The sequence below is a fragment of the Antechinus flavipes genome, chromosome 1 (assembly GCF_016432865.1).
Source record: "Antechinus flavipes isolate AdamAnt ecotype Samford, QLD, Australia chromosome 1, AdamAnt_v2, whole genome shotgun sequence".
Lineage (NCBI taxonomy): Eukaryota > Metazoa > Chordata > Mammalia > Dasyuromorphia > Dasyuridae > Antechinus > Antechinus flavipes.
In genome coordinates this window covers 717,845,936-717,870,617 of record NC_067398.1, presented here as the reverse complement: position 1 = coordinate 717,870,617, position 24,682 = coordinate 717,845,936, and the positions used below count along the sequence as shown (strand labels likewise).

The 24,682-nt window shown below is 45.2% G+C and overlaps 1 protein-coding gene across 1 annotated transcript in view; it reads left to right on the top strand.

Moving 5' to 3' along the window:
* Nucleotides 1–2,029: 2,029 nt before the first annotated feature.
* Nucleotides 2,030–24,682, top strand: part of LOC127545726 (protein HIRA) — a 71,224-nt gene continuing 48,571 nt past the window's right edge. The window contains exon 1 of the mRNA XM_051973189.1: nt 2,030–2,125. Within this exon, the coding sequence (XP_051829149.1) occupies nt 2,089–2,125 (37 nt within the window). The 5' untranslated portion in view covers nt 2,030–2,088. The remainder of the gene's footprint in view (nt 2,126–24,682) is intronic.

The window sequence follows — 24,682 nt, the reverse complement described above, 5'->3', positions numbered from 1 at the left end:
CTGAGTCAGATAGCAGCTAAGGGTTTGTTCAGGGCCACACAGCAAATAGGTTGAACTGAGTTCAAATCTCAAGTCTTGGGGACTCCAGCCTGGGACTCTTGGCACTCAGACACCTCTAGCTCCTCTCCCCCCTCCCCTTAGCATGTCTCCGGTGCTTTGGGGTGTGAAATGTCATTTCTATTTCTATTTTCTGGGACCCCGTGACCTTATTCCACAGCCAGCAGGGAGCCTTTGAAGGTTTCTGAGCACGAGTATGGAGCTCTGCACTTGCCTTCTCTCTGTGCCTCAGTATCACCAAATGGAAGATTAAGGGAGGGCTGGGATAATTTCAGAAGGTTCCTTCCCCTCTGGATCCTACCCTCTTAAGAAGTCTCTGGCTCCCAGTGCAGGAGTTAAAGGATGGGGAGACCGTGGGAAGGGGCTGTGCTGGCCATCAAGAAGGTGGGGGGGAAGAGGGAGGAAAGGGGGGTCTCTGCTCACTTTGCCTCCATCAGACACTCCTGTGCCCTGAAATCTGGGGTTGTGGGGATACTGAGGTAAAGGGACCTGGAATGGGCAATGGTGCAGCTGAGAGGAAAGACAGAGATGACAGAGTGTGGGGAGTGATGGAGATGGGACTGAGATCCCCCTTAGACCAGGGGATGTCGGCGCTGGGAGGGGCTTTGGAACCGAGCATGACATCATGGGAGAAGGAGCCTAAGAACAGAGAATATGGGGGCAGGACCCTTAGAACAAAGAATGCCAAAGTTGGGAGGGGCCTTTAGAATAGGGAATGTCAGCGGTGTCTGTGGAGGACCCTTAGAACATGGGATGCCAAGGGTTGGAGGAGGTCCCTTAGAAATAGAATGCTGGAAGGACAGGCTTGGAACATGGAACGTGGGGAGGATGCTTAGAACATGCAATATGGAGGACACCTAGAACTTGGACTTTCACAGGGAGGGCCCTTGAAACACAGAATATAGGAGAGGACACTGAGAACATGGAATGTGGTGGGGAATAGTACTTAGAACTTAGAATGTGGAGGAGGATATCTAGAACATGGAATGTGAGGGAAGGTACATAGAACATGGAATGTGAGGGGAGGACACTTAGAACATGAAATATGGGGGAAAACTCTTAGAGCATGGAATGTGGTGGGGAAGGGTACTTAGAACTTGGAATAAGGGGGAGGAAATTTAGAACTTGGACTGTCACAGGGAAGATCCTTAGAATATAAAAACATGGGAGAGGACACCTAGAACATGGAACGTGGTGGTGGGGTACTTAGAACTTGTAACATGGCAGAGGATACTCAGAACTTGGAATATGGTGGTGGGGTGCTTGGAACTTGGAATGTAGGGGGAGGACACTTAGAACATGGAATATGGGGGAGGTACTGTGAACATGGAATGTGATGGGGGGGCTCTTAGAACAAGGAAGTGGGAAAAAGGGTACTTAGAACACGGAACAAGGGGGAGGGTATTTACAGTGCAGCCCGCCGAGGTGGAGAGGTCTGGTCAGGCTTGGGGGGCGGGGAGAGGAGGAAGGCGGGAGCGGGGCCGGAACCCCGGGCTCGGGGCGCAGTTTCCCGGCGGGGCACTTTGGCAGGTGCGCGGGTGGCTGGGACTTCCGGCGTTGCCGGGGCGCCGCGGCGGCGGGCGGGCGGGCGGGCGGACGCCGGGGGATGCGGCCCGAGGCGGCGGCGGCGGCGGCGGGAGCGCGGGCGCGGGCACGGCGCGGGGGCGCGGGCGGAATGGCGCGCGGCCGCGGCGGCGGCTGCTGCTGCTGCGGCGGCAGCTGCTGCTGAGGGCGGAGGCGGCGGCGGCGGCGGCGGCGTCGGGCGCGCGGGCGCGGGCGCGGCGGCCTCGGCCTCGGCGGCGGGAAGGAGGCGGCCTCGGCCTCGGCCTCGGCCTCGGCGGCTGCTCGGGCTCGAAGGCGGCCTCGGCGGCGGCGGCGGCGGCGGTGGCCTGGGCGGGCCCGGGCTCGGGCCCCGCGGGCTCCATGGCCCCGGGGCGCTGAGCGCCCGGCCCGGCCCGGCCCGGCCCCGCCTCGGCAGGCAGGCAGCCCGGGGGCGGCTTCGGCCTCGGACCCGGCCCCGGCGGCCGAACAATGAAGCTCCTGAAGCCGACCTGGGTCAACCACAATGGTGAGTGAGCGAGCGAGCGGTGACAGCGCGCGGGGCTGGGGGCCCGGCCCGGCCCGGCGGCGGGAAGCGAGGCCGTTTGAAAAAGGCGCCGGCTGCCGGCTCCCTGCAGCCCGGCACTGCGGCGCCGACGCTGCCCGGCCTCGGACCCCCCTGCGCTCCCCTCCCTCCCCCGACCCCTTCTCCGGGCCGCCGGGGAGGGGGGGGGCGGGGGCGCTCGGGGAGCGTGCTCGCAGCCCCAAGGTAGGCGGCCATGTGGCCGAAGCTGGTGGTCATCTTCCCCCCGGCCCGAGAGCGGGGCTGCCCAGGAAGGCAGGCTGCCGGAGGGGGCGTCATCGGGCCGGCGCCCGACTGAAGAGGGAGCCCGAGCGGCCCCCTGGAGGGTGCAGAGCGCCCCCTGCGGGCAGGGCGCGGGGGAGGGGGGACGACTTCCCTGTGCGGGCTGGCCGCAGCCTCCGCTGCCGGGAACTTTGGCCGAGGGTCTGCGTCTTGTAGCCTTGACTGCCCGGCCGTCCCGGGATAACCGAGAGGCGGGAGAAGATTGAGCCGCGGGTCGGTGGCTGCGTGGGAAGTGCCTTTCTCCTCCGAGGCTGCTCTAGGAAAGGCGCTTTGAGAGCTGCCTGGAAGAGCTCGGACTCCATTCCTTTGGCTCTGAGGGGCCCGCGGCCCCGGTCCTTCTTGCTCATCTCCCACGAGGCCTTTGTGGAGGCCAGCGGGAGGAGGCCCGGCCTCCTTTCCCATTCGGGCCATAGCGGGCAGTAGTCCATTGTTCTCCCTTGTGACCGGCCCACCCCTCCTTTGGGTCTTTCCTCTGTAACTCTTGAAAGCCCAGGAGGTGACAGCCGGGTTTTGCCACTCCCGGAACAAAGCCTTCTCGGCAGGTCCCAGTCAGTTCAGTGCCGTGGGTGCCACCTCCTCCACGGAGGCTTCCCAGACTGCCCGGCTGGAAATGTTCTGTTTGGGCCCCATTCTAGGAGAAAGGGCTCCGGGAGGCTCGCCCTGGAGGGGCCGAGAGCAGCTCAGCGTCCCAGGGTCAGCCTTGTCCCTTGTGCTGGCTCCCGGGATGCTGGTGCAGGGTCTCCCGAGGCCGGGTGGCCCCATGCCCTCATTTAACAGATGAGCCGACTGAGGCCTGGGGGGGAGGAACTTGGCCAAAATCCTCTAACTAAGCAGCAGAGCTGGGATTTTGCTCCGATTCCCTGACCCCATTTCCTTTCCAGGAAGCCGTAGCCTTTCGGGCTTGTGGTAAGCAGGGTCCTTCAGGTGTTGCCCTTCTGAAGACCCTTCTGGTGTGCAGGTTTTCCCACCTGCTAGACCTTTATTTCTTTCAGGCTGGGCCTGCCCCGGATTTCCTGCCAGCACCACACGGGGCCCTGGATCAATAAATGCTCGCCAGATAATGAATGGGCTGTGAATGGCCGTGATTATCTGGTTCCATTCATTTATTCAGAGTTGAATCCAGGCTTTTGCAGGGCACTTGGAGGGATAGGAGAGGCATGAAAGGCACCGGCTCTGTCCTCTTGAGAAAGCCGTCCCGGTTGTTTCATGAATTCAGGATAAGACCGGGCGTCTCCTGGGCCCTCTGGGAGCACGGTGGGCTGCCCCGGCCTAGCCGAGCCCCGCTCGGTTCACAGCTGGAAGGGCAGCCCAGTCAGCCTGCTGGGGCCTTCCTCGTGTGCTTAAGCCTAGCAGGGTGGATGCCGCCCGAGCTCCCGGGCCTCACGCTCACTCCTGTCCGGCGTTTCCCCGTCGGGCACCTGTGAGAGCCGCTGCTACACTCGGTGGGGGGCTCTCCGTCACCGGCTCGCCCCCTTTTGAGGTGACCACCAGAGCACAAAGGTGGGCCTTTGTTTCGGGAGGAAGGTGGGCTGAGACCAGCCAGAGGCAGGCAGCCCCCATTCCAGCCCGCTTGGCTGTCTGTCCTGGGCCCAGCTCGCTTCCCAGGATCGGAACCGCCCATGCTGTCGTCCCCCTGAATGTTGTATCCCGGGTGGGAGGCACACCTCCACCACTTGGGGTTTCCTGTCTGTGTAACTAGGCTGCACTCTTGAGGCATTGGAGTAGAAAGAACAATGGATTTCCTGTTTAGGTGCTCATAGGTCTCAGTTTCCTCGCCTGTAAAATGGGAGTTGGGCCAGAAGATGTCTTTGGTCTCTTCTAGCCCCTTGGACCTCATCCTGCTGTGTTGCAGAGGTTTGGGGAGGGGCCTGTCCAGTTGCAGAAATGCTCATTACCCGAGAGCTGATCATTAGAAATGGAAGTTTTTCCATAGACTTTGAAAAGCTGGTTTGCTAATGTGAAGAGGAGTTGCTTGAAGAGACCTGGAATAGGTAGTAGATGCAGCCAAGGAAGACTTCTGGGAAGAGGCGAGTCTACCCGTTTGCACAAGTCGCGTCTCCTTTGAGCAGAGTGACTCCATGAGCCACCGTAGGAAGGCCTCCTTCCGTCTCGGTGCTTATTACGTTGCCATAGAGTACTCCACCTTCATTTCAGGAATCACATGTCGTTAGGCTCGTGAATTGAGCTCAAGAGAAGGGAGTGTGGCACTCTGTGTGAAACAGAAACGTCTGGGAAAAGTGACTGAAACACTGTAGCTGTTAGCCCTGATTTCAAGTGCTTGGTGCAAGTCACTTCCTCTGTCTGCCTCAACTCCCTCTACTATAGAAGTGAAGATATAATAAGGCCTCCCTCCTTTGAAGGAAAAATCCTTCCTCCTTCCCTGCTTCTTTTCCTCCCTTCCTCTCTCTCTCCCTCCCTCCCTCCCTCCACAAGTTTATAAGAAGAGTGGGCTTTTTAATTGCTGCTTTGTCCACGATTACGGGCCTTCGAAGTGTCTGCTGAAGGATTTGGATTCTTTGCTGTTCTGTTCCTTTTTCCATTAGGGTTCAATTTCCATCCAAGTAATTGAGAACGTTCCCAGCGGCTTAGGGAAGTGATTTGGTCAGAAAAATGGGAATGGTGTGTAAGGATGCACCAGAGATCGTGTAAAGAATGTGTGAGATACTCTGTGCAGATGCAGTCTGATAGCTATTTATTAAGTGCCTGCTGTGTGCAGGGCTGCACAGGAGCTACAAAGTCCCCGCCCTCAAAGAGTTTATTTTCCCTTGCAGGTCACTTGAGGAGCAGACATCATGTAGCCCAGGGATCAGGGATGGGTTTCTTGGAGGAGGTGCATCTGAGCCCCACCTTGACTGAGGATAGGGTTCTGAGAGATGGGCATAAGGTTCAGTTTGGACTATAAGAGTCACAGAAATAAACCAGGAAAGGGAGCATAAAGACAGTTGAGGATCTTAAAAGCCAGGGCAGGCTGAAGAAGAGTTTATAGTTTCTCCTGGGTGCTTTTAAAAATAACTTAAATTCAGGTTTTCTCTCTTAATATCGCTGCACCTTTTAAAAACTGTTGTTAAATTTTCTCCCAGTGTCCCTTTTTGACTTGAGAAACTTAGTAGCCACAAAAATGTTGCTGAAATATCCTGCAAAAGGTTCCAGAAGCAACGTGCTCAAATGCTTCTCTTGTCAGGTCTGGCCCGCTGTGAAATCAGGTGTTTGTCACAATTCCTGCTCCTTAAAGGATGTGTTAAGCTATTGGCAAGAGGGATTTATTTCTGTGTTTTTCCATATACACAGCCCATAAATGCAAGAGAATATACAGAACGTGCACCTGGAAGGTGCTGGTAAGCATTATCTTGATGACGGTGTTCTCAAGTCAGAAACGGGGGCCTGTATCTAGGTGCATGGTAGGAGCTTAGGACTCTGGCGGTGGCAGGTAGAATATCACTGAACCTTTAAAAAACCAGAAGATAGGATGATGGGCAATAGAAGCAGAACCGGTCAAAGATTTCCTGGGTGTATGTAATGACTTCAGATTTGGTGGTGTTAGGGCCAGGCTTTCTGGATACTTGTGGATGGAGTGACTGGACTGAGCCTAGTTTGCATCTTCTTGGATGTAAAAACCGAGAAAGAAAACAAAATGAAAGCAAACGACAACAGAAAGAGTGAAAACGCTATGTCGTGGTCCACACATAGTCCTCTCTCTAGGTATAGATGACTCTCTTCATAGAACTACCAGTTAAAAAACCATTGAAGGTGATGTTATTCCAAGCTTTCAGGGACAGCTCAGACTGAGGGCCTGTCAGCTTTCCGGGTATCCCAGGACCAAGTCCTAACATTTCCCTTCTGCTCTGAGCTCTATAGTTCCTGACCTGGCTTGGGTCTGAGCAACATAGATGTGGACTTGGCCTGGGTTTGAGATCCAGTAGACAGTCATCAATTGGAAAGCTCTGCAGGTTCAGATCCACAGAACTGGAGGCTTCCCTTTACACTGGGCTTCTTGCTGCGGTAATTCTGCTGCAGGAGTCAGACACGGCTGAGATCCCACTCTGTCGCTTCTGTTCTTGTGCCGAGACTGGTGACTGCCATCCCTAGGTGGAGATGCCTCTCTCAGTCCCCACCGAACCTGTCACTCAGCCCTGGGTAACGAGTGACAGTGCCAGTTGGCGCCTGTTTCTGTTTCTCAGTGTCCAGCCTCTCTGTACCAACCTGTGGTGCCGCCACAGGAAGGCCCTCGGTCCTGCAATGCTCCTGACTAGATCCCAACCCCAGTTTCCACCAACTCTGTTTCCCTCAGCCAGCCTGGGCTGGGAAAATGACTCACTATGATTTTTCCACGGATTTCCTCATCAGGTGTGTTTTCTAGATCTCTATAGATGAGCAGATATGGGGGAAAGGTGGATTCTACTGCATCTTGCCACTCTGCCATCTTGGCTGGTCTTAGGAAAAAATATTTTCAACTACCTAGTCTCTTCTTGGCTTTCTCTTACTCAAATACTCTGAGGATCTGTGATCTCATTGATATGGAAATTTCCTCTAGATAATCAGATCCCTGCCCACCCATCTTATGCAACTTTTAGTTTCACTAAAGAACTTCTACCCTGTGTGTTGGAAGACTTCCTCACTTCTGGCATCTGGAAGGTATCTGTGGAGAATTAGAGCTGTCTCCCAGGTATCCTCTTGTACTGAGCTGGGCCTTTTCTTTCCTATCACACAGTTATTTGATGAGATCTGGTAATTCTAGGCCCTGAATTTCCTCATTCATCCTATGCTCCCACCAGCTCTCACCCGCCATGTGCCTCGCCATTATCCTGTGCTTGAGAATTCATTTTGAGTTTTTGGGAGGTCGTGGTAGCCCATGTCTTGTTGTTGTACAACTAGGCCAGCAGAAGGTTGTCATTGCAGAGAGAGACTCCTGCTTTCATGGATTGGCAACAGTAGAGAAGCTTTGAGGTCTCCCGCTTGCCAGTCCGCTTTCCTCTTGTTAAAAAGGTGAACAGGACTTGGTAGTATTTTTAAAGCTTTTTTTAAACTAGATTTTTCTTGTATGGATCTCCTCAAGAGCAGGGTTGGGATCATCCCCATGAGGCCTTACACATAGAGATAGTCAAGAATGCTTGTTGAATGGATTTGTAAAGTTCCTCAGGTTCCTGCTAGTTCAGGACTGATCCTGGAACAACATCCTGAGGGTCGGTCTGGATGCAGATAATCCCATGAAAATAACCGAGAGTTGTTTGTAATTTCTGTTAACATGTCCCATTCCTTTCTGGTTTAGTTCCTTTCTCATGCTGGGAAGAAGTCTTGAGTGGTTCTAGTGGATTGGAGCAAAGTTAGAATTCCAGAGGAGGGCAAAAAGACTGTTTGATTTTATGAGAAGATGAAGTTGGAAGGAATGTGGCGCACAGGCTGCGGCTTATGGCTGGAGAGCTGCTGGCTCTTGATTCTGGCCTGTTGGTAATGAGGGGATCTTCACATGATCCTAGGTCAGGCTCCTTTCTTCCTGTTGTCTCATTTGCCGTTGCTGCTTCTGTGCATCTTTGGCCGTTCTCGGCCCACCTTAAGCAATTTATCGCTCAGTCCGGCCAGTAAATTCGTCTTCTTTGCTAATTTGCCCATTCCAAATGGTGAAAGCGAGCCATTACTAAAACCAGCCAAGAGCTTAAAGATGGCCGTGTAGACAGAATTAATCAGCCGAGAATTGGCCGACTTGATTTTAATTGATATATTTTATTTTAAATTACAACGAGAAATAGCAGAAGCAAGAATAACAACAAAGAGCCCTGAAAAACTTATAAAACCCCAAGTGACTGTGAGCCCACATGGAGCTCAGCCCTTCTGTTATTTATTGATTGTTAAAAAAAAGTCCACACTGCAGTTTAATGAGGTAGGAGCAAAACTGGCGGGGTTTGCTTACAGGGTTTTGGGATTTTTTTTTTTTTTTTAAGAAAGTCCATAGTTTTGATATTCTGAAGCATCCATTTAGTCCACATCCTCTCTTTAAAAAAAAAAATACGTTTTAAAAAATTCAACAAAAATCTACCGTTTTCTCTCCTCTTCCCTTATAAAAATACATATCGTCAAGTAAAACAAACATTTGTTTTGGACATAATCCAAAATAAATCTATAGAGAGGGAGATCTTCTGGGTCAGAGTTGGGAGCTCATTGCCTTCGACCTCCCCTGTTCTCGGGCCTCGAAGGCTCCCATCCCTACTTTGATCAGTTTCAGGAAATGGAGGCGCAGAGGAGAGGGGAGACTGCCCAGCATCAGGCAGTCAGATGGGCCAGACATCTTCTGACTACAGACTGGCTCCCTCAGACTGTTTGGAACAGCCCGGGTTCCTCAAGTGGGGAGCCTTTCCCCCCACAGGTCAGGCCCTCCTCCCAAAGAGGGAAGAAAGGGTCCAGGAGAACAAGCCTCTTGATGCTGAGTCCCCAAGGAGGAAGAGCCCCCCTTTAGAGCACTTGGAAAGTAGCTCTGGAAAAGTAGAAAATGCTGCTCTTATGCAAGTCCCAGAAACTCAAGGGGAGGCATTTGGAACGTTCCAAGATCTGCACCTGGAGGTTCCCACCGGGGACTCGTGGCCAAATCTCCTCGGTCCTCTCTCTGGGCCTCAGTTTTCTTACTTTAGGCTGCCTTCTAAACCCTTTGGTCATTGTGTGCCACTAGGGGGCATCATTAACTCTTAAGGGGCCCCAGCCCCTGCTCCCGGGGGAAACTAGTGGTTGTGAACTACCTGCTTCCCACTGCTTGAACCCCCTGGGGTCTGAGTTTGTGCTGTTCAGCTGAAGTAGAGTTCACTAGCTGAGCACCCTGCGGCCTGCCCTTTTCCCATGTGGCCTTCATCCTGCTCCTTTATGCAGAGAAGCTTCCGTGGCCCTTGCTCGTATACCCTTATGGCCTAGCATAGATCCTTAGAATCACAGATTTAGAGCTGGCAGGAGCCTGAGAGGTCATAAGCCCTAGTCCCTTTTGAGTGAAGAAACTGAGGCACTGAGAGGCCAGGTCCCATGGCCAGGGCTCTACAGCTAGCTGCTGCTAAGTGAGGCTGGATTTGAATTCGGGGCCTCCTATGCTTTAACCACTCCACTCTACCCAGATGCTTAGTAGATGTTGAATTGAATTTGAACCAAAGACCCCTTAAATGGGGCTACTTGAAGAGGGAAGAGTTTGGGAAAGCCGTTCACAAGACTGCGAAAATGAGAAGGGGTTGGTGCAGAAATTACTGTTATCATGTGTTTCTTGTGGTATAACTGAGACTCAGAGAGCTGTGTACTCCCAGGACCAGCAAGTTGCTCTGCTTTCTGGGGACAGCAGGACTGGTTTCATAAAATAGTGGTTGTGAAGCTGATCTCGGGGATCCTGGGATCCCGACGGCCGCCCTGAATTTAGAAGATTGTTTTTGAGGCCTTTTTAACACATTTGGGGTGGATCATGTGCTAGACCTAAGTCCGCTCTTAGACAATAAATAGCTGCTTGATTCTTGGAGACCACATCTCCTCTCTTGGCCTCAGTTTCTCAGACCTGATGGTCTCTGAAGTCCCTTCTACCTCTAAATTGAATGTTCATGTTGTCCTCTGCTAATTTGCCAATTTTTCAGCAGCAGACAGGTGCTGCTATTTACAAGTGAGTGTTACTTGGTTCATGATGAGGATTTGCTGGGCTAATCTTTTTGAGACAAAACTCCTTAGTTGTTAAGGCTATTTTCTTGAAAATAATTGAACTGAATTTTTTCTTAAAGTTTTTAATTAAAATTTTTTTCAATTAGCAAAATCCATCTTTTTTCTCTATCACATTTTCTTCCTGCCCAACAAACTGGGGGGGAAGGAGGGACCCGTAAACAAAATCCCAGACGTACATCATCAGTTAGAACAAAATCACTGTTGCTCATGTCCAAAATATGTTTCAGTCTGTATCCTGAGTCGTGTGTCAGGATGTGGGAAACAGGTTTAATCATGAGCCCTCTGGTATTGTGGTTAGTAATTTGCATTCATTAGGATTCTTATGGCTTTCAGAGTTGTTTATCTTTATGTTGTTGTTGAGGCAGTTGGGGTAAGTGACTTGCCTAGAGTCACACAGCTAGGAAGCATTAAGGTCAAATTTGAACTCGGGTCCTCCTGATTTCAGGGCTGGTGCAGAGTTGTTTATCTTTACTGTGAGAGTGTTACTATATATATTTTTCTCCTTGTTCTGGTCACTTCCTTCTGCATCAGTTCACACAAGCTTTCCCAGGCTTCCCTTTGTCATATCACACACAGTTGTATTGTATCACATTCATAGACCATTCTTCACTCAGTCTTCAGTTTCCAGTTCTTTGATACCACAAAAAGAGCTCCTATAAATGTTTTTGTCCAAATGGATCCTTTTCCTCTTTTGTTGTTTTTTGGGGGGAATGGACCCAGTCCATATGGTGAATAGTTCTAGGGGTGAAAAGAGGCTCTGCAATTTATTAGCTTTGAGGGTGCAGTTAGAAATTTCTTCTCCAAATGTCTGGGCCAAGGAAGATCTAGTTCCACCAACCGTATATTCATGCACCTGTTTTCCCTGAAGTCTTGCCAGCATATTTCTTTTTTTAAACTTTTATAATATTTTATTTCTCCAAATCCACGCAAAGATAGTTTTTTCAACATTCACCTTTGCAAAACTTTTGTGTTTCAGATTTTTCTCCTCCTCTTGCCTTTCCTCCTTTACCAACATAGCAAGCAATCCAATATAAGTTAAGTGTGTGTAATTCTTCTAAACGTTTCCATATTCGTTACAGCATTTTTTGTCTTACTCTCCTCTTTTTCATCCCCTGATTATTAAGTACGTGATTTGTGCAAGGTACTGAACTAGAAGGGATGAGAGTCCTCAGGGGATTTATCTCTGAGCAGTGTGGGGAGGATGGAGCTGATATGCAGGAAGTAAATAAAATGTAGTTTTTTCAGAGGTGTTGTGCTATTTTCAACTCCTCAGCTAGGTGGTAGTGTAGAGCTGGTGACTTAATGTCTTAAAGGTTTAAATTCAGATACTCAGAGGCTAATTGTGTGACCTGCTGCCTCAGTTTCCTCATCTGTTAAATGGGGATAACAGCACTTGCCTCCCAGGAGTGTTATAAGGATCAAATGAGATGAAGGTAAATTATTCTCAAATCTTTAAACACAAGATAAATGCTAATTATTATTTCAGTTTATTTTTTAAAAATTTTTTTAGGTTATATAATGTAAATTCATTTTTAACTTATATGAGTCATATTGAAAGAGAAAAATCAGAGCAAAAGGGAACAACCACGAGGAATAAAAACCAGAAGGGAAAAAAAAAGGTAAAAACAGTCTGCCTTGATCCATATCCAGTCTCCGTAGTGCTCTCTCTGGATGTGGATTCCATCCAAAGTTTATTGGACTTGTTTTAGATCACTGAATTACTGAGAAGAGCCAAGTGTATCACAGTTAATCATCATATAATCTTGTTACTGTGTACAATGTTTTCCTGGTTCTCCTTGCTTCATTCAGCATTAGTTTATGTAAATCTTTCTAAGCTTTACTAGGACCAGCCTGTCAATCATTTTTTATAGAACAATAATATTTCATTGCTTTTATATCCCATCACTTGCTAGTAATAAAATATTAGTAATAATTAAATGGATGGGACAAGTCAGCCAGTGTGACTGGAACTTAGAGCATGTGAAGGGAAACAAGGTACATTAAGGTGAGAAAGGTTGGTGGAATCCAGGTTGTAGAAGTCTTTAAAACCAAACCATCCAGACTAGACCACCTTGCATTTTGTTACAGAGTAAATTGGGAGAGCCCAGAGATTTTGGAGCAGAAGTGACATAGAGCTGTACTTTAGGAAGATTATTTTAGCACTTGGCCTGGGATGGACAAGGAAGGTGAGAGACCAGAAACAAATTAAAGCATCAAGCATTTCTTTTTCTCTTTTAAAAATTTTATTTAATGTTGGAATCTTTACAAACTGCTAACTCATTAGAGTTGATAGATTATTGATCTGATCTTACAAGAAGATGTTTTGGGCCAGAACCTGAAACAAGGTACTAAGTAGAACTAATTGATACAATGCTTGTGTTCACACCTTTACTCATTGGAATTCACAAGTATGGGAGATTCACAAAGTTAACTGTGTAACTTTGTGAATTCACACCTCCCTTGAAGCTCATAGGGCCAGAGAGCACTCTGGGAGAAAACCCATAATCCTGCTCTCTGATATATAAGAAGAAAGCAGAGGCCCAATTAGAGAGAGATTCATTCCATTTTCCACTTGGCTGGCTGGTGACAGAAGAGAGTTCAGCTGAATTTAGATTGAGAAGGGAACGCCAAGATTTTAAAAAAATTTTCAGTTATAGAACTTTTTTCTCTTTATGACATTAAGAAGCCAAGGAAAACAAATCCCATTACAAATGTGTATAGTTGTATAAAACAATTCTTACCTTAGACATGACATAGACATGACAGAAGGAAGGAAGGCCTCTGAATCCCTCAGCTCCCTACCTGGAGACGGGTGACATGTTTCATTACGATCAGGTTCTTAGTCTTTCAGCGTTGTTGGTCTTCACATCACCATTGTTACTATATAAATGTTCCCTGAATCGTTTCTTACAGCATGGTAACACTCCATCTGGTTCAGCCCTTCCCCAATTGATGGGCACTTCCTCAGTTTCCAAGTCTACACTACCACAGAAAGCTGCTATTAATGTGGATCTTTTTCTTTATTCTTTTTCACTTTGAATACAGAAGCAGCAAAAGCTGTGCACATTTATTAAGCATTTCCTCAGTGGCAGCCAAGCAGGGAGACAGATTAAGAAGTCTCTTGGAATAGTCTAGGCAAGAAGTAATGAAAGTCTGAATTAGGGTCAGACTAGGGTTATGCTGGCTGTAGAATTTACAGGATTTTGAAATTCCAGGAGGTAAAGAATTGAGAGGGAGGGACCTCAAGGTTTTGTCTCTTGAGAATGAGAAAGAAATTGATGCCCTGAATAAAAATAGGGAATTTTGGATAGGAAGGGAGCATTTAGAAGGAGACATGAGTTCCCTTCTGGACAAGTTGTTGAAAATGGTGATGACATTCATTTTGAGATGTCCAGTGGGCAGATAGGCCCTTGGGTTTTAGGGTTCCTGATGGATATAAATCTGGATAAAAATGAAAATTGAATTTATATGAACAGATGAGATCTGCAAGGTAAATGAGAAGAGAGCCCATGATAGAGTCTTTGAGGACATCCACATTAGAAGCAAGAGCTGTAGCAGAGGAGATTGAAGGCTTGGGAATGAAAAAGCATGAGGAAGCAGTATCATGAAAGCTGAGGGCGTAGCAGGGGGATGGAGCATGATGGGTGGGAATTTGAGTCAGAAACTGTTAAGGACTTGAGTAGGAGGACTGAAAAGGGACAGGTTAGAGAGAGAAAAGACCTGGATTCAAGTCTTAGCATTGAGCATCTTGACTGTGATCCAGGGCAAGTCAGCCCCGGGAATTCCCAAAGGTTAGAACACTTGTCAGTCTGCTTTTGGTGGAGTGTTTCTTTACTAGCTATTTTTGATTCCAGTGAAATCACAAATCTGAGCAAAGCAACCAAGCAGAGTGGCTGGACATAGCCTCACAGGGACCATTGTTGACTTTACTGTCCATGGATAGATCTAGTTCCTGTGTATGGGACTAAGGGCAGTGAAAAGAGGTGATTCTTTGAAGGAGGTGGGCAGCAAAAATGAGAAGAGTTGCAGGGTAACTTGAGTGGACAGTGGGTTAAAATAAAGGGGCTCTGGTTTTCATGATGGGGAAGACCTTGAGCATTATTGTTTTAGGCCCCCAATGTGGTAGTTGAGAGAGATAATAGTTGAAGTTGGGGACAGACTGCTCAAAGGTGGGGATAAAAGGGCAAAGTAGGTGGTGTCAACCCAGGGAGACAGTCCCTCAAATTCTGTCTTTTTACTTCTGTGTTTGGATCTTTGAGGTTATAAATGTGGGTGCTCCCCCTCTTGATAGTAGTCTAGGCTCACTTCATCTCCCTGAGATGCCTAGTACCTTATTGTTACAGCTTTTAATATTTTATGGACACACTTGGGCTGGCCAAGGTAATGAATTATTACTGGTTTTATTCAGGGCTGCTCACCAATTGTTCAAGTATTTTCCAAAGTAGTGTGTGGTCAATTGATAATGTCTCATAGCATTAATTCATTTATTTATTGATTTTTGCGAGAAGGAAAGTGAGGAAATCTCTCTTAGGTTAAATGTTGTATGATCTTAGCAGCTATGATGGCAAGAACCCCCGAGCTTGGGCTCAGCCCTGACTTCAAATTCTAGCTCAGTCACTAAGGAGCCATTTAACCCAAAGCAGATCATCTAGTGATTTTTCTTCCTCTGGACTACTTAGTTTCCCCCCTTTTCCCCTTAGTTCATCACCTGATTCACTTTGATGCTTTACACTTCCTCCCCTCTAATTGGAAGGTTGGAGGGTAGGGCTAAAAGCTCCTCCCACAGACTTCCTTTTTAGAGAAGGCTCTTTATTTCCCATGGGTCTCTGCTTGATTCCTCCTTCAGGAACTTTTTGCTTTCTCAGGATACCTTCTGGCACTCATCCCTCTCCCCCAAGTTGTGTGTTGTCTTCACCCGTTTGGTTGTGAGCCCCTTGAGGTCGAGAACTGTCTTTTTGGTTGTTGAATCCCCTTGGCTTGGTGGCTAGTTGTTGACTGCTCCTCCCTGAGCCATTCAGGTTCTTCACTGAACAGCTCTATCTGGAGTTCCCTGTTATGAAGCCAAACAGAGCTTTTTCTTGTGTAGGATTTGTGCTTGACTGCAGTCATTTGGGTTGGAATTATGGATGTCCTGGAACTTTTTGCTCCCGAGAGAGCTTCCTGACCTCATGGATAAAAAAGAATGAATATGTTCTCCTTAGGCCTGGTGACTGTAGGCTGTTTTGCATTTCAGATCACACTTCCTACGCGTTGCAGAGAGTCCCCAAGTTCTTAAGTTGGAGAGAGTTTCCCACTGAAATGCCACCTGTAAAAGAGTATGTTACTGACACCGGTGCCTCTGGTTGGTGTGCGGTAGAGTGCTGCCTGGGGCCCTGGCAATAGGATTTACGGACCCAATGATGTGATTTAGGAGAGCAATCCAGGCACCAGATGATGTGATCAGGGCCCATTGGTATGTTTGGGTTCAGCAGCCAAATGTTGGGGTTTAGACGGTGAAGAATTCACAATCGACATTCCTTTTTGACAAAAGCTAGGTTTATTTAGGAGAAGAGGTTACAGACAAAATGAAAAAGTACAATAGACACCAGGAGTGGGAAATATGAAATAGAGTGGGGAGAGCATATGGCTAGCAAGGAAAAGGCTTTTAACAATGATGGAAAAGACAAGTTTCCTTGTGGAATTCACAATTAACCAGGAGAAAGGGAACACCCAGTGAGGTTGGAGCACACCCTTAGTGGGCTAAATCTAGAGAGGAGTTTAGCACCCTAAAAAACTTAGGAAGGCCATGGGGAGGGGCGGTTCAAAGGAGAAACCACAATGAGGGAGAGGTGGGAGGCAGAGTGCAGTGGTGGGCTTTAACCTCAAGAGGGCATCAGCAAGGTTGGCATGAGCTATGGACCTTTTTATTGACCTCCACAGAGGGTGGGGGCCCTATCAGTGCCCTTCCCTGCTTGCCCCAGGGAGCAATTCCATCAATATGTCATTCTCTGCCAATCGCATCCAGTTACTCAGGATCTCATCCCTGGGAGGTGTATAGACATCATCTGAGGCAGAGGGCTTCCTGACCTCTGGGCCAGCTCTCTGCTCTCTAAAACTGGCAGTCACTGCTTGTCACTAAGCACACTCTGACTAATTATTCTGCCTTAGCTGTAACTGGACATTTCTTTGTTGTTTTGCATGTATTTATATACATTCATTTTGAAATTAAATACAAAAAGATGGGAAAAAACTTTTCATACATGCACTATAACACACAAAAAAAGGATTTGATATGAAACCATGAATCTCCATTTCACAATTTGCTTTTTTTTTGAAAAAACTATGTACCAAATACTATACATTTCTAAAACTAGCCCACTTTTCTGTGCTTCCTTCTGAGTTTTCTTTTGTTCTCTGCTGTGTAGTTTTTAACTATTTTACTCCCTCCCCACTCTGTACTGTTAGATGCAGATATGTGTGTGTATGTATGTGTGTGTGTATGTATATGTGTGTATATATATATATATATATGTATATATATATATATATATATGTATATGTATATGTAAAACCACACTATACAAACTACTTTTTAATAAGCTCTTTCTCTGGAGGTGAATAACATCATCTTTCATAGGTCCTTAGTAGTTGATTTGAGTGTTCATAATAATCATTCAAGTTGTTATTAAAACAACTTTGTTGTTATTATATATAGTGTTCTCTTGGTTCTACTTACTTCTTTTTGCATAGTTCATCTTAGTCTTTTAAGGTCTTTCTGAAATCATCCTTGTCATTTCTTCTAGTATAGTAGTATTCCATCACTATCATATACCACAGCTTGTTCAGTTTTTTGCTATCACAAAGAAAGCTGCTATATATATTTTAGAACATACAGGTTCTTTCCATTTTTCCCTGAGCTCTGAATCTAATAAGGGTACACATGGTTTTAAAACTCTTTAAAATTCTCATAACAGATTGTTCTCCAAAGTGGTTGGATCCATTCACAGTTCCATCAACAGTGGAAGAGTATCTCAATTTTTCTACATTGCCTTCAACGTTTGTCACATCTCCCTTCTATTATTTTAGCTTATCTGATTGATATAAGATGATATCTTCTACATACATTTTGAAATATTTTATTTGGTGCCTTTTATCTTTATACCCCAGTCATTTCCAATTATATTATTCCTTTATATTATACCTTAGCAAGTATAAATGAAAAACAATCAGGCAAACTCCAAGTGGCCCAGTGCCCACATTTCATGGTGCCCACCTAGGCAGCAGCCCCTCAGTTCTGGCATGCAGTTAGTCATGTCTCCTTGCCAGTCCTGTTGGTGTAACTACTCTGTGATGTCCTTCTGAGTGTGTTCTGTTGATTTACCTTCTCTTAGGCATTGCTGATATTCTTCCTATTGTGTGCACCTTATTCCATATGAGTTTTCCCATGTTTCAATGAATTCCTGATTGATATTTCAGTGATAGTTTCTCAGTCATATACCGCCATTTTGGTCAGCCACTTCTCAGGGCATGGGTATGTACCCATTTTGTTTCTTTTTTGAGATTATGAAAAGTGCTCTTGTGAATATTTCAAGATGTATCTAGCCTTTTTTCCCTCCTGCCTTTAATCTCCTGTATCACCAGGAGTGAAGACCCCTGGATCAAAAGTGATGAATAATTTGGTAACTTTACTTTCAGAATTCCAAATTATTTTCCAGAATGGTTGTACAATGAAACTATTAGTTATTTTCTCAGCCCCTCAAACATTGTTTTGATCTTGTCATCTTTGTCAGGTTGATTGATGGAAGAGGTGAAATCTTAGAGTTGTTTTAATTTGTTCTTCTCTTACTGTTAGTGATTTGGAACATTCTTTTTTTGGATTGTTTTTAGCTTGCATTAATACTTTCAATAGCTTCTTTTGAAACTGCCTGTTCATATCCCTGACCATTATATCTGTTTGGGGAATGGCTCTTATATATTTGAATCATTTTTTTTTAATATCTTAGACATGAGACCTTTATCAGAAGTATTTATTGCATATATTTTCCCCAATTAATTACTTCCTTTCTGATTTTAGCTGCATTGATTTTGTCCATGCCAAAGCTCTTTATGTAATTGGGGTTATTTGTTTTGTCTTTTGTGTTCACCTGTGCTTTACTTTTAAGGAATGATATGCCAAATTCAGAATTTATGGAAACCAGAGATCTAGGTTAAAATTTTGATTTTGCCATTTAGTTGCTGTATGACTTGTGGCAAGTTCTAATTTCTAAGCCTCAGGTTTCCTCAGCTGCAAAAATGAGGATAATATTTACATTGACTACTTCATGGAGTCATTTGAAGAATTGTTTTTATCATCTTTGCCACTTTGTTTAGTAAACATTTGCAAATTTAATTTCTCTTATTAGAGACTTGAACTAGTTTTTGGAAGGTTAATAGTTTGTAGTGTTTTTAGTAACTGTTGATATGATTTGACCATTTACCAGTTGGAATAATATTTGTGTCAGTTCCTTCTATATCTTAGATGTCAAACTTTGTCAGCTGTTTCATACAAAAAAATTTCCCTCTTGAAAATTTTTCTTGTAATTCTAGTTGTGTTGACTTTTTTCCTTCAAAACTTCATTTTTATGATGTATAAATTATTTTATCCTATGTAATTTTCTCTTTCTCTTGCTTGGAAGGGCCATTTTTTTTTTTATCTACTCTAAAAATTTTTAATGGTGTGATCTTTTATATCTAAGTATCCTTTGGGAGCTTACTTAAGTACGTGGTGCAAAATGTCAGTAAAGTCATTGAAGAGAGTTCTCCTCACCCCACCTCCTACCAGTAGTTTTTTTTTTTTTTTATTCTTAGTTAATTGTGCTGTTTATGTTTCGGGGGGAAAAAAAGTAAGAGTTGAGGACAGATCCTTTTCTAGATAGGTAACAAGGTTACTGCTTTTTTACTCTGTGGTTTTGTGCCCTGCTACCGTACTATTTCATTGAGACAATTGTAGCAATAGAATTAATGTCTGAAAATTCTGCAGCCTCCTCCAGGAGCAAATCCATAGCAAGGCCAAAGAGATCCATCTTACTGCCTATGTTGGAAAAAAAAAGGAATGGAAAAGGTTACAGGTTGTGTAGTAGCCAGTGCATCTAAAAATTGACATATCTTGAACCAGATCCTACCAGTAGATGGTGAGCTGTGCTAGCAATGGAGGAGGAAGGGGAGATTGCTTTTGATTGTATCTGGGAAATTTTGTAGTGCTTTGAGTCATCCCAAATTAGCTCTACTACAAAGACCCAATTTCTTTCATGTACACCCCTTATATATATCCCTTTCCTACTTAATGAACTGTCCCTGGTAATGAAGTTTTTTTTTCCTTTTTGGGGGGGCGGTAATCAGGATTAAGTGACTTGTCCAGGATTCCATAGCTAGGGTCTGAGGCAAAATTTGAACTCAGATCCTTTTGACTCTACTGTGCCACCTAGCTACCCTGATTTTTAAAAAAAAGCTTGGTAAAACTAGCCCATACCTTAGCCTTGTAAGAAATTCTCATCACTAATGTTGCTTCTTACAGCTGAAAAAACAAGACTCAGTAAACTTTATAGTTTTCTACAATAGAATTCTGTAAAGTTCCCCTTCACAATCTGACTGGAGCCTACCTTTGCCTCATAATAATTACCGATTCCCTTTCCCACTCTCTCAGGTCCAGCCAAGCTCTCCTTTCTCTCATAGGCTGCTGTTTCCTGTCTTGAAATCTTGGTGCTGTCTGTCTCCCATGCCTGGAGGGCCTAACAAAAGGAAATAATCTTGTTTTGCTTTGTATGTGTTTTGAATGTATGCATATATGTATACATATACGTCACACGTCTTCTCTTATAGAATGTAAGCCTTTTGACAGCCAGGACTAATTAGTTTTTGTCCTTATATCCTCACAGCTTAGCATAGTGCCTGACAGTAGGTTTTTAATAAATTTTAATTTTTCTCTTGTTTTTCCACTTATGCTAACTTTTTTCATTTTTAAATTTTAATATTAGTTTTTAATTTTTTCAATACATGCAAAAATAATTTTCAACATTCATCTCTGCAAAACTATGTTTTTTTTTCCTCCTTCCTTTAGACAGCAAGTAAACCAAGGTATGTTAAACATGTGCAATATATATTTCCACATTTATCATGCCGCATAAGAAAAATCAGATCAAAAAGGAAAAAATTGAGAAGGAAAACAAAAAGCAAGCAGACAACAACAAAAAAAAAGGTGAAAATACGATGTTGTGATCCACATTCAGTCCCCATAATCCTCTTGATGAGGTTTAGATTTAGGGAACCCAAATGAAATTAGGGTTTCTGGTGGTCAGGGAGTTAAATGATAAGGTCTAGTGGCAGATTTGGGGTTCAGAGAGCCAAATGGAGAGGTTTGGCTCCCCTGCACCCCCTTGGGATTCGGCACAAGGGTAGGGAGTTTTGGGGACTCCCTTCTGGCAGCACAGAGGTTCTCTGTGAAGGAATTTACAGACCTGAAAACCTAGATTGATAAAAGAGGTTTATTATGGGGATTGGAAGTAAGATTAAAGTCTGATTAGGGAAATAGGTGAGGAAAGAGAGAGGATGGCGCTGGAAAAAGTATTCCAGTGGACAGAGGCTCCTTGGGATGCCAAGCATGATATAGCTGGCATGTTTGGAACCTCTGCAAAAAGAGGGTTTTAGTTTGGCTCTTTTATAATAGGGAGCTTTGGCTACAAGCTGAAGGGGGCTCATGGGTAGAGTGCCAGGTTGGCTCCTAGCTGGATTTCAGCTTGGAGCTGGAAGTTGAATTGAATTCAGTGAGTTTCAGGACTGAGCTGGCCATGCTACAAACATTTTTGCACATGGGGTCCTTTCCCCATTTTTTAAATAATGATTTCTTTGGGAGACAGACCCAAGAGTAGCACTGCTGGATCAGAGTATGCACAGTTTGATAGCCCTTTGGGCATAGTTCCAAATTGTTCTCCAGAAGGGTTGGATCAGTTCACAACTCCCCCAGTTATGTATTAGTATTCCGTTTTCCCACATCCCTTCCAACATTTATCAAGATCTTTTCCTGTCATCTTAGCCATTGATTAATTTTTCAAAAGAGATAAGGAGAGGCAGCCAAAAACCTCCCTGGTGTGTTGGGTAGATCCTTCTGGAAGATTAGCATCAACCTTGTAATCAGGAGACCTGGCTTCAGGCTCTATTTCTGTCATATGTCAGTTTTTATTTACTCTCACAGAGCCTCAGTTTCCACAGTTGCAAAATGCCATGTAAATGCTTGCATTGAACTGTTGTCATATATACGGGGACTGAATTTTAGAGCATCTGCTTCACTTAAAAGGTAGTATGAACCCTCGTAGGTAAGAATTCTTTAGACTTTAAGTAGTTTAAATTTTAAAAAAGAAACACAAATGCTGCAGGTATTTTCTTTTTGGGAGAAAGCCATTCTTGAGAAATGTTTGCCCAGAGAGATCCTGATGTGATGATTCTTTTGAGAAAGGTTTTTCTTTTGGAACAATCCTCCTGTCCAGCCCTAAAGGGAACTTTTAAATAAACTGTGGACAGAACAAATGAAGTCTTGTAGCCCCAGAAACCAGTAAGACTCCTGGAAATCTGCTGCTGTTTGCAGCCTTGGATGGGACCAGGGATTTTTCCAGAGGCGACCTGCAGAGACATCCAGGATGGCCGACCTATGGGGCTCAGGAGTCCAGACAACCTTTAAACATATAGAAGAGCCAAGTTGTCAGACTCCAAGTGGGCCAGGATGAGCAGCCAGCCTTTTCTCATTTAGCTCACCCCAAACCTATTATACATGTCTGCCATGTGCAAACTCTGTAAAAGTGCTGACACTTGAGGTAGGAAGACCAATGAGAAGGCAAAGGTGCTGAGAAGAAAGGCAAGCCTAGTGTGAGGCTTTTTGAAAGTGGCCAGGATATCTGTGGTGGCCAGGGAGTGAGCCCCGTCTCCTCAAAGGCGTCCTAGGATTAGCAGCTGTACCCCCTGCCTGGGCTGCCTGGAGCAGGGCCCTTTGAACGTTCTGCTGACTCCAAGATTCTCAGACTTGGCACTGAAGTAGAAAGAGTTTGAAATTTAGGGTCATCTTTGGGCAAGGCACTTGTTTCCTCCTTGACCACAGTTTCCTTATTATCAATTAAATGAGGGAATCAGACTTCTAAATACTATGCTCTAAAGGAAATGGATTTTTATGTCTGCCTCTGGATTGATTGTTTTTCTTGTGGGTCAGGGGCACTTCATAGATAAAAGATCCCACTTCCCAATTCTACAGAGTTATTCACTGGAGAGCAACACGGCTTTGTTATTACAGGCCTCAGGCCTGGACCTGGAAATGGTTTTGTTACCTAGACTCTGGCTCTGTAGTAGTAGTTACTCTAATAGGAGTCATCTGATGACAAATGGAGGTCTTGGCAAGGACCAGTCTCTGCCCAATGGACTTCTTTTCTTCCTGCCATTTCTTTGTCTTTGTTGTCCTTGTCTAGGGAATGAAAAGGAATTCTGCTGCTTCACAGCATTCTCTCTCTGAATCTCTTTTCTTTTGCTGAGGCAGTCGGGATTAAGTGATTTGTCAGGGTCACACAGCTAGGAAGTGTTAAGTGTCTGAGGCCGAATTTAAACTTGGGTCCTCCCGTCTCCAGAGCCATCCTCTATCCATCATGCCATTCAGTTGCCCCTTCACAGATTCTCTGTTCTCAGTTTCTTCAGCTGTAAGAGAGGTGTTTGCATGAGCTGCTCTCTGAGAGCTCTTTCAGCTCTTCAGTCTGTCATCTTGAAACCCACTTGTTTCTTAAGAGGATCTTAGCATTTTTGCTGATTTTCTTTCCTGATTCTTAGCCTTAGTTTTTAGTTTTGAGGGTCCTCGAGGCAAATCTGTTGTCATTTGATGAGCCTTCATGCTGCTTCTGTGTTCAACATCTTGTGTCTTTGTGGCTGGAAATTATGCCACAAGCTAAGGCCAGTGTAGATGAATTCAAGCTCGTTGGGGGAGGGCAGAGGGCGGCTGAGCCCAACAAGTACAGCTACTGCTCCTGAACTTACACTTGGCTTCGTTATTTGTTGGAAAAATGCTTGTCTCTGATGGCAGTTCCCCTGCAGTGGGCAGAGTTAAGCATCCTTCTGATCCAGCCAGACTTCCATTTGGAGTCCAGCTCCTCCCAGAGCTTCTCCTGAGAGGTTGTGACACCAGCCCAAGCATTTGGTCTTTGCATTTGAGGGGACTAACTGGCTAGAATTCAAATGGGCCTTGCACAGTTCAGTCAAAAAGCATTTCTTAAGACAGACATCAGCCATGCGATTAACAGAGGAAGAGACAGTTCCCATGCCCAAGGAGCTGATAGTCCATATGCCCAAATTGATATAGGACAAAAATAGAGAGAGTGTGTACCAATCCATCCCAAGGAGGGAGGTGAGGAGAATCAGGAACAATGATAATAGTAATAGCTGGCATTTTATAGTAATTGAATGTTTACAAAGAACTTCCCTTACTTAGATCATTTTGTAATTAGGGATGATTTTATGTAGAACACAGCGATTCTTCACTTGGGCTCTGTGAACTTTAAGAAATAAAGATTTTGGTTGTTTCCGCAGAATTGGGGAAGTGGAGCCAAAATGGCAGAGTAAAGGCAGGGACTCACCTGAACCCCTCACCTCTCCAAATAACTTTAAATAATGATTCTAAACAAACTTTAAAGTGCCAGAACCCAGAAGAAAATGGAATGAAACAATTTTCCACTTAGAAGGTCAACAGGAAAGATTTGTCGCACCAGAGTGGGAGTACAGCACAGTTGGGCACAGGCTGTGCCAGCACAACCTGTTTTCAGCAAACCAGACGCAGGCCTTAGGGCCTTTGAATCAGTGGTAGCACTGGAGGCTTCCAGACTTCTCAGTCCATAGACACCAAAGACAACTTGGAAGTCGGCAGGAAATGTTTGTTTTCTTAAGGCCTTGGGAAACCAGCAGACCAAGAGAGGGCCCCAGAATTATCTCTGAAAGCATCAGCAAAAAACCCCTGCACCCTCTACCCTGGAAACAGACGTCTACTTAAAAAAAAAAAAAAAGTTAGAAGCCGAATAAAAGGCTGGGAAAATGAGCAAATGATAGGGAAAAGGATTCTGACCATACAAAGTTACTGTGGTGACAAGGAAAATCAAAACACATACTGAGAAGAAAACAAAGTCAAAAGCTCCTATATCCAAAGTTTCCAAGAAAAATAAGAATTGGTCTTAGGCCATGGAAGACCTCAAAAGGGATTTTGAAAGTCAAGTAAGAAAGGTAGAGGAAAATGTGGGGAAAGAACTGAGAATGATTCAAAAGGAAGTACAAAAAGCCATTGAGGAGAAGAATGCCTTAAAAAGCAAAATTGGCCAAATGGAAAAGGAGAAACAAAAGCTCACTGAGGAAAATAATGCCTTAAAAATTAGATTGAGCAAATGGAAGCCAATGACTTTATGAGAAATCAGCAGAATTGGTCCTCTTTAAAAATCCTGCATATTTTATTTACTTAAAAACATGATTCTGATCAGAGTTCCATAGACTGAGAAAGAGGCTCAGGACACAAAATAACAATAA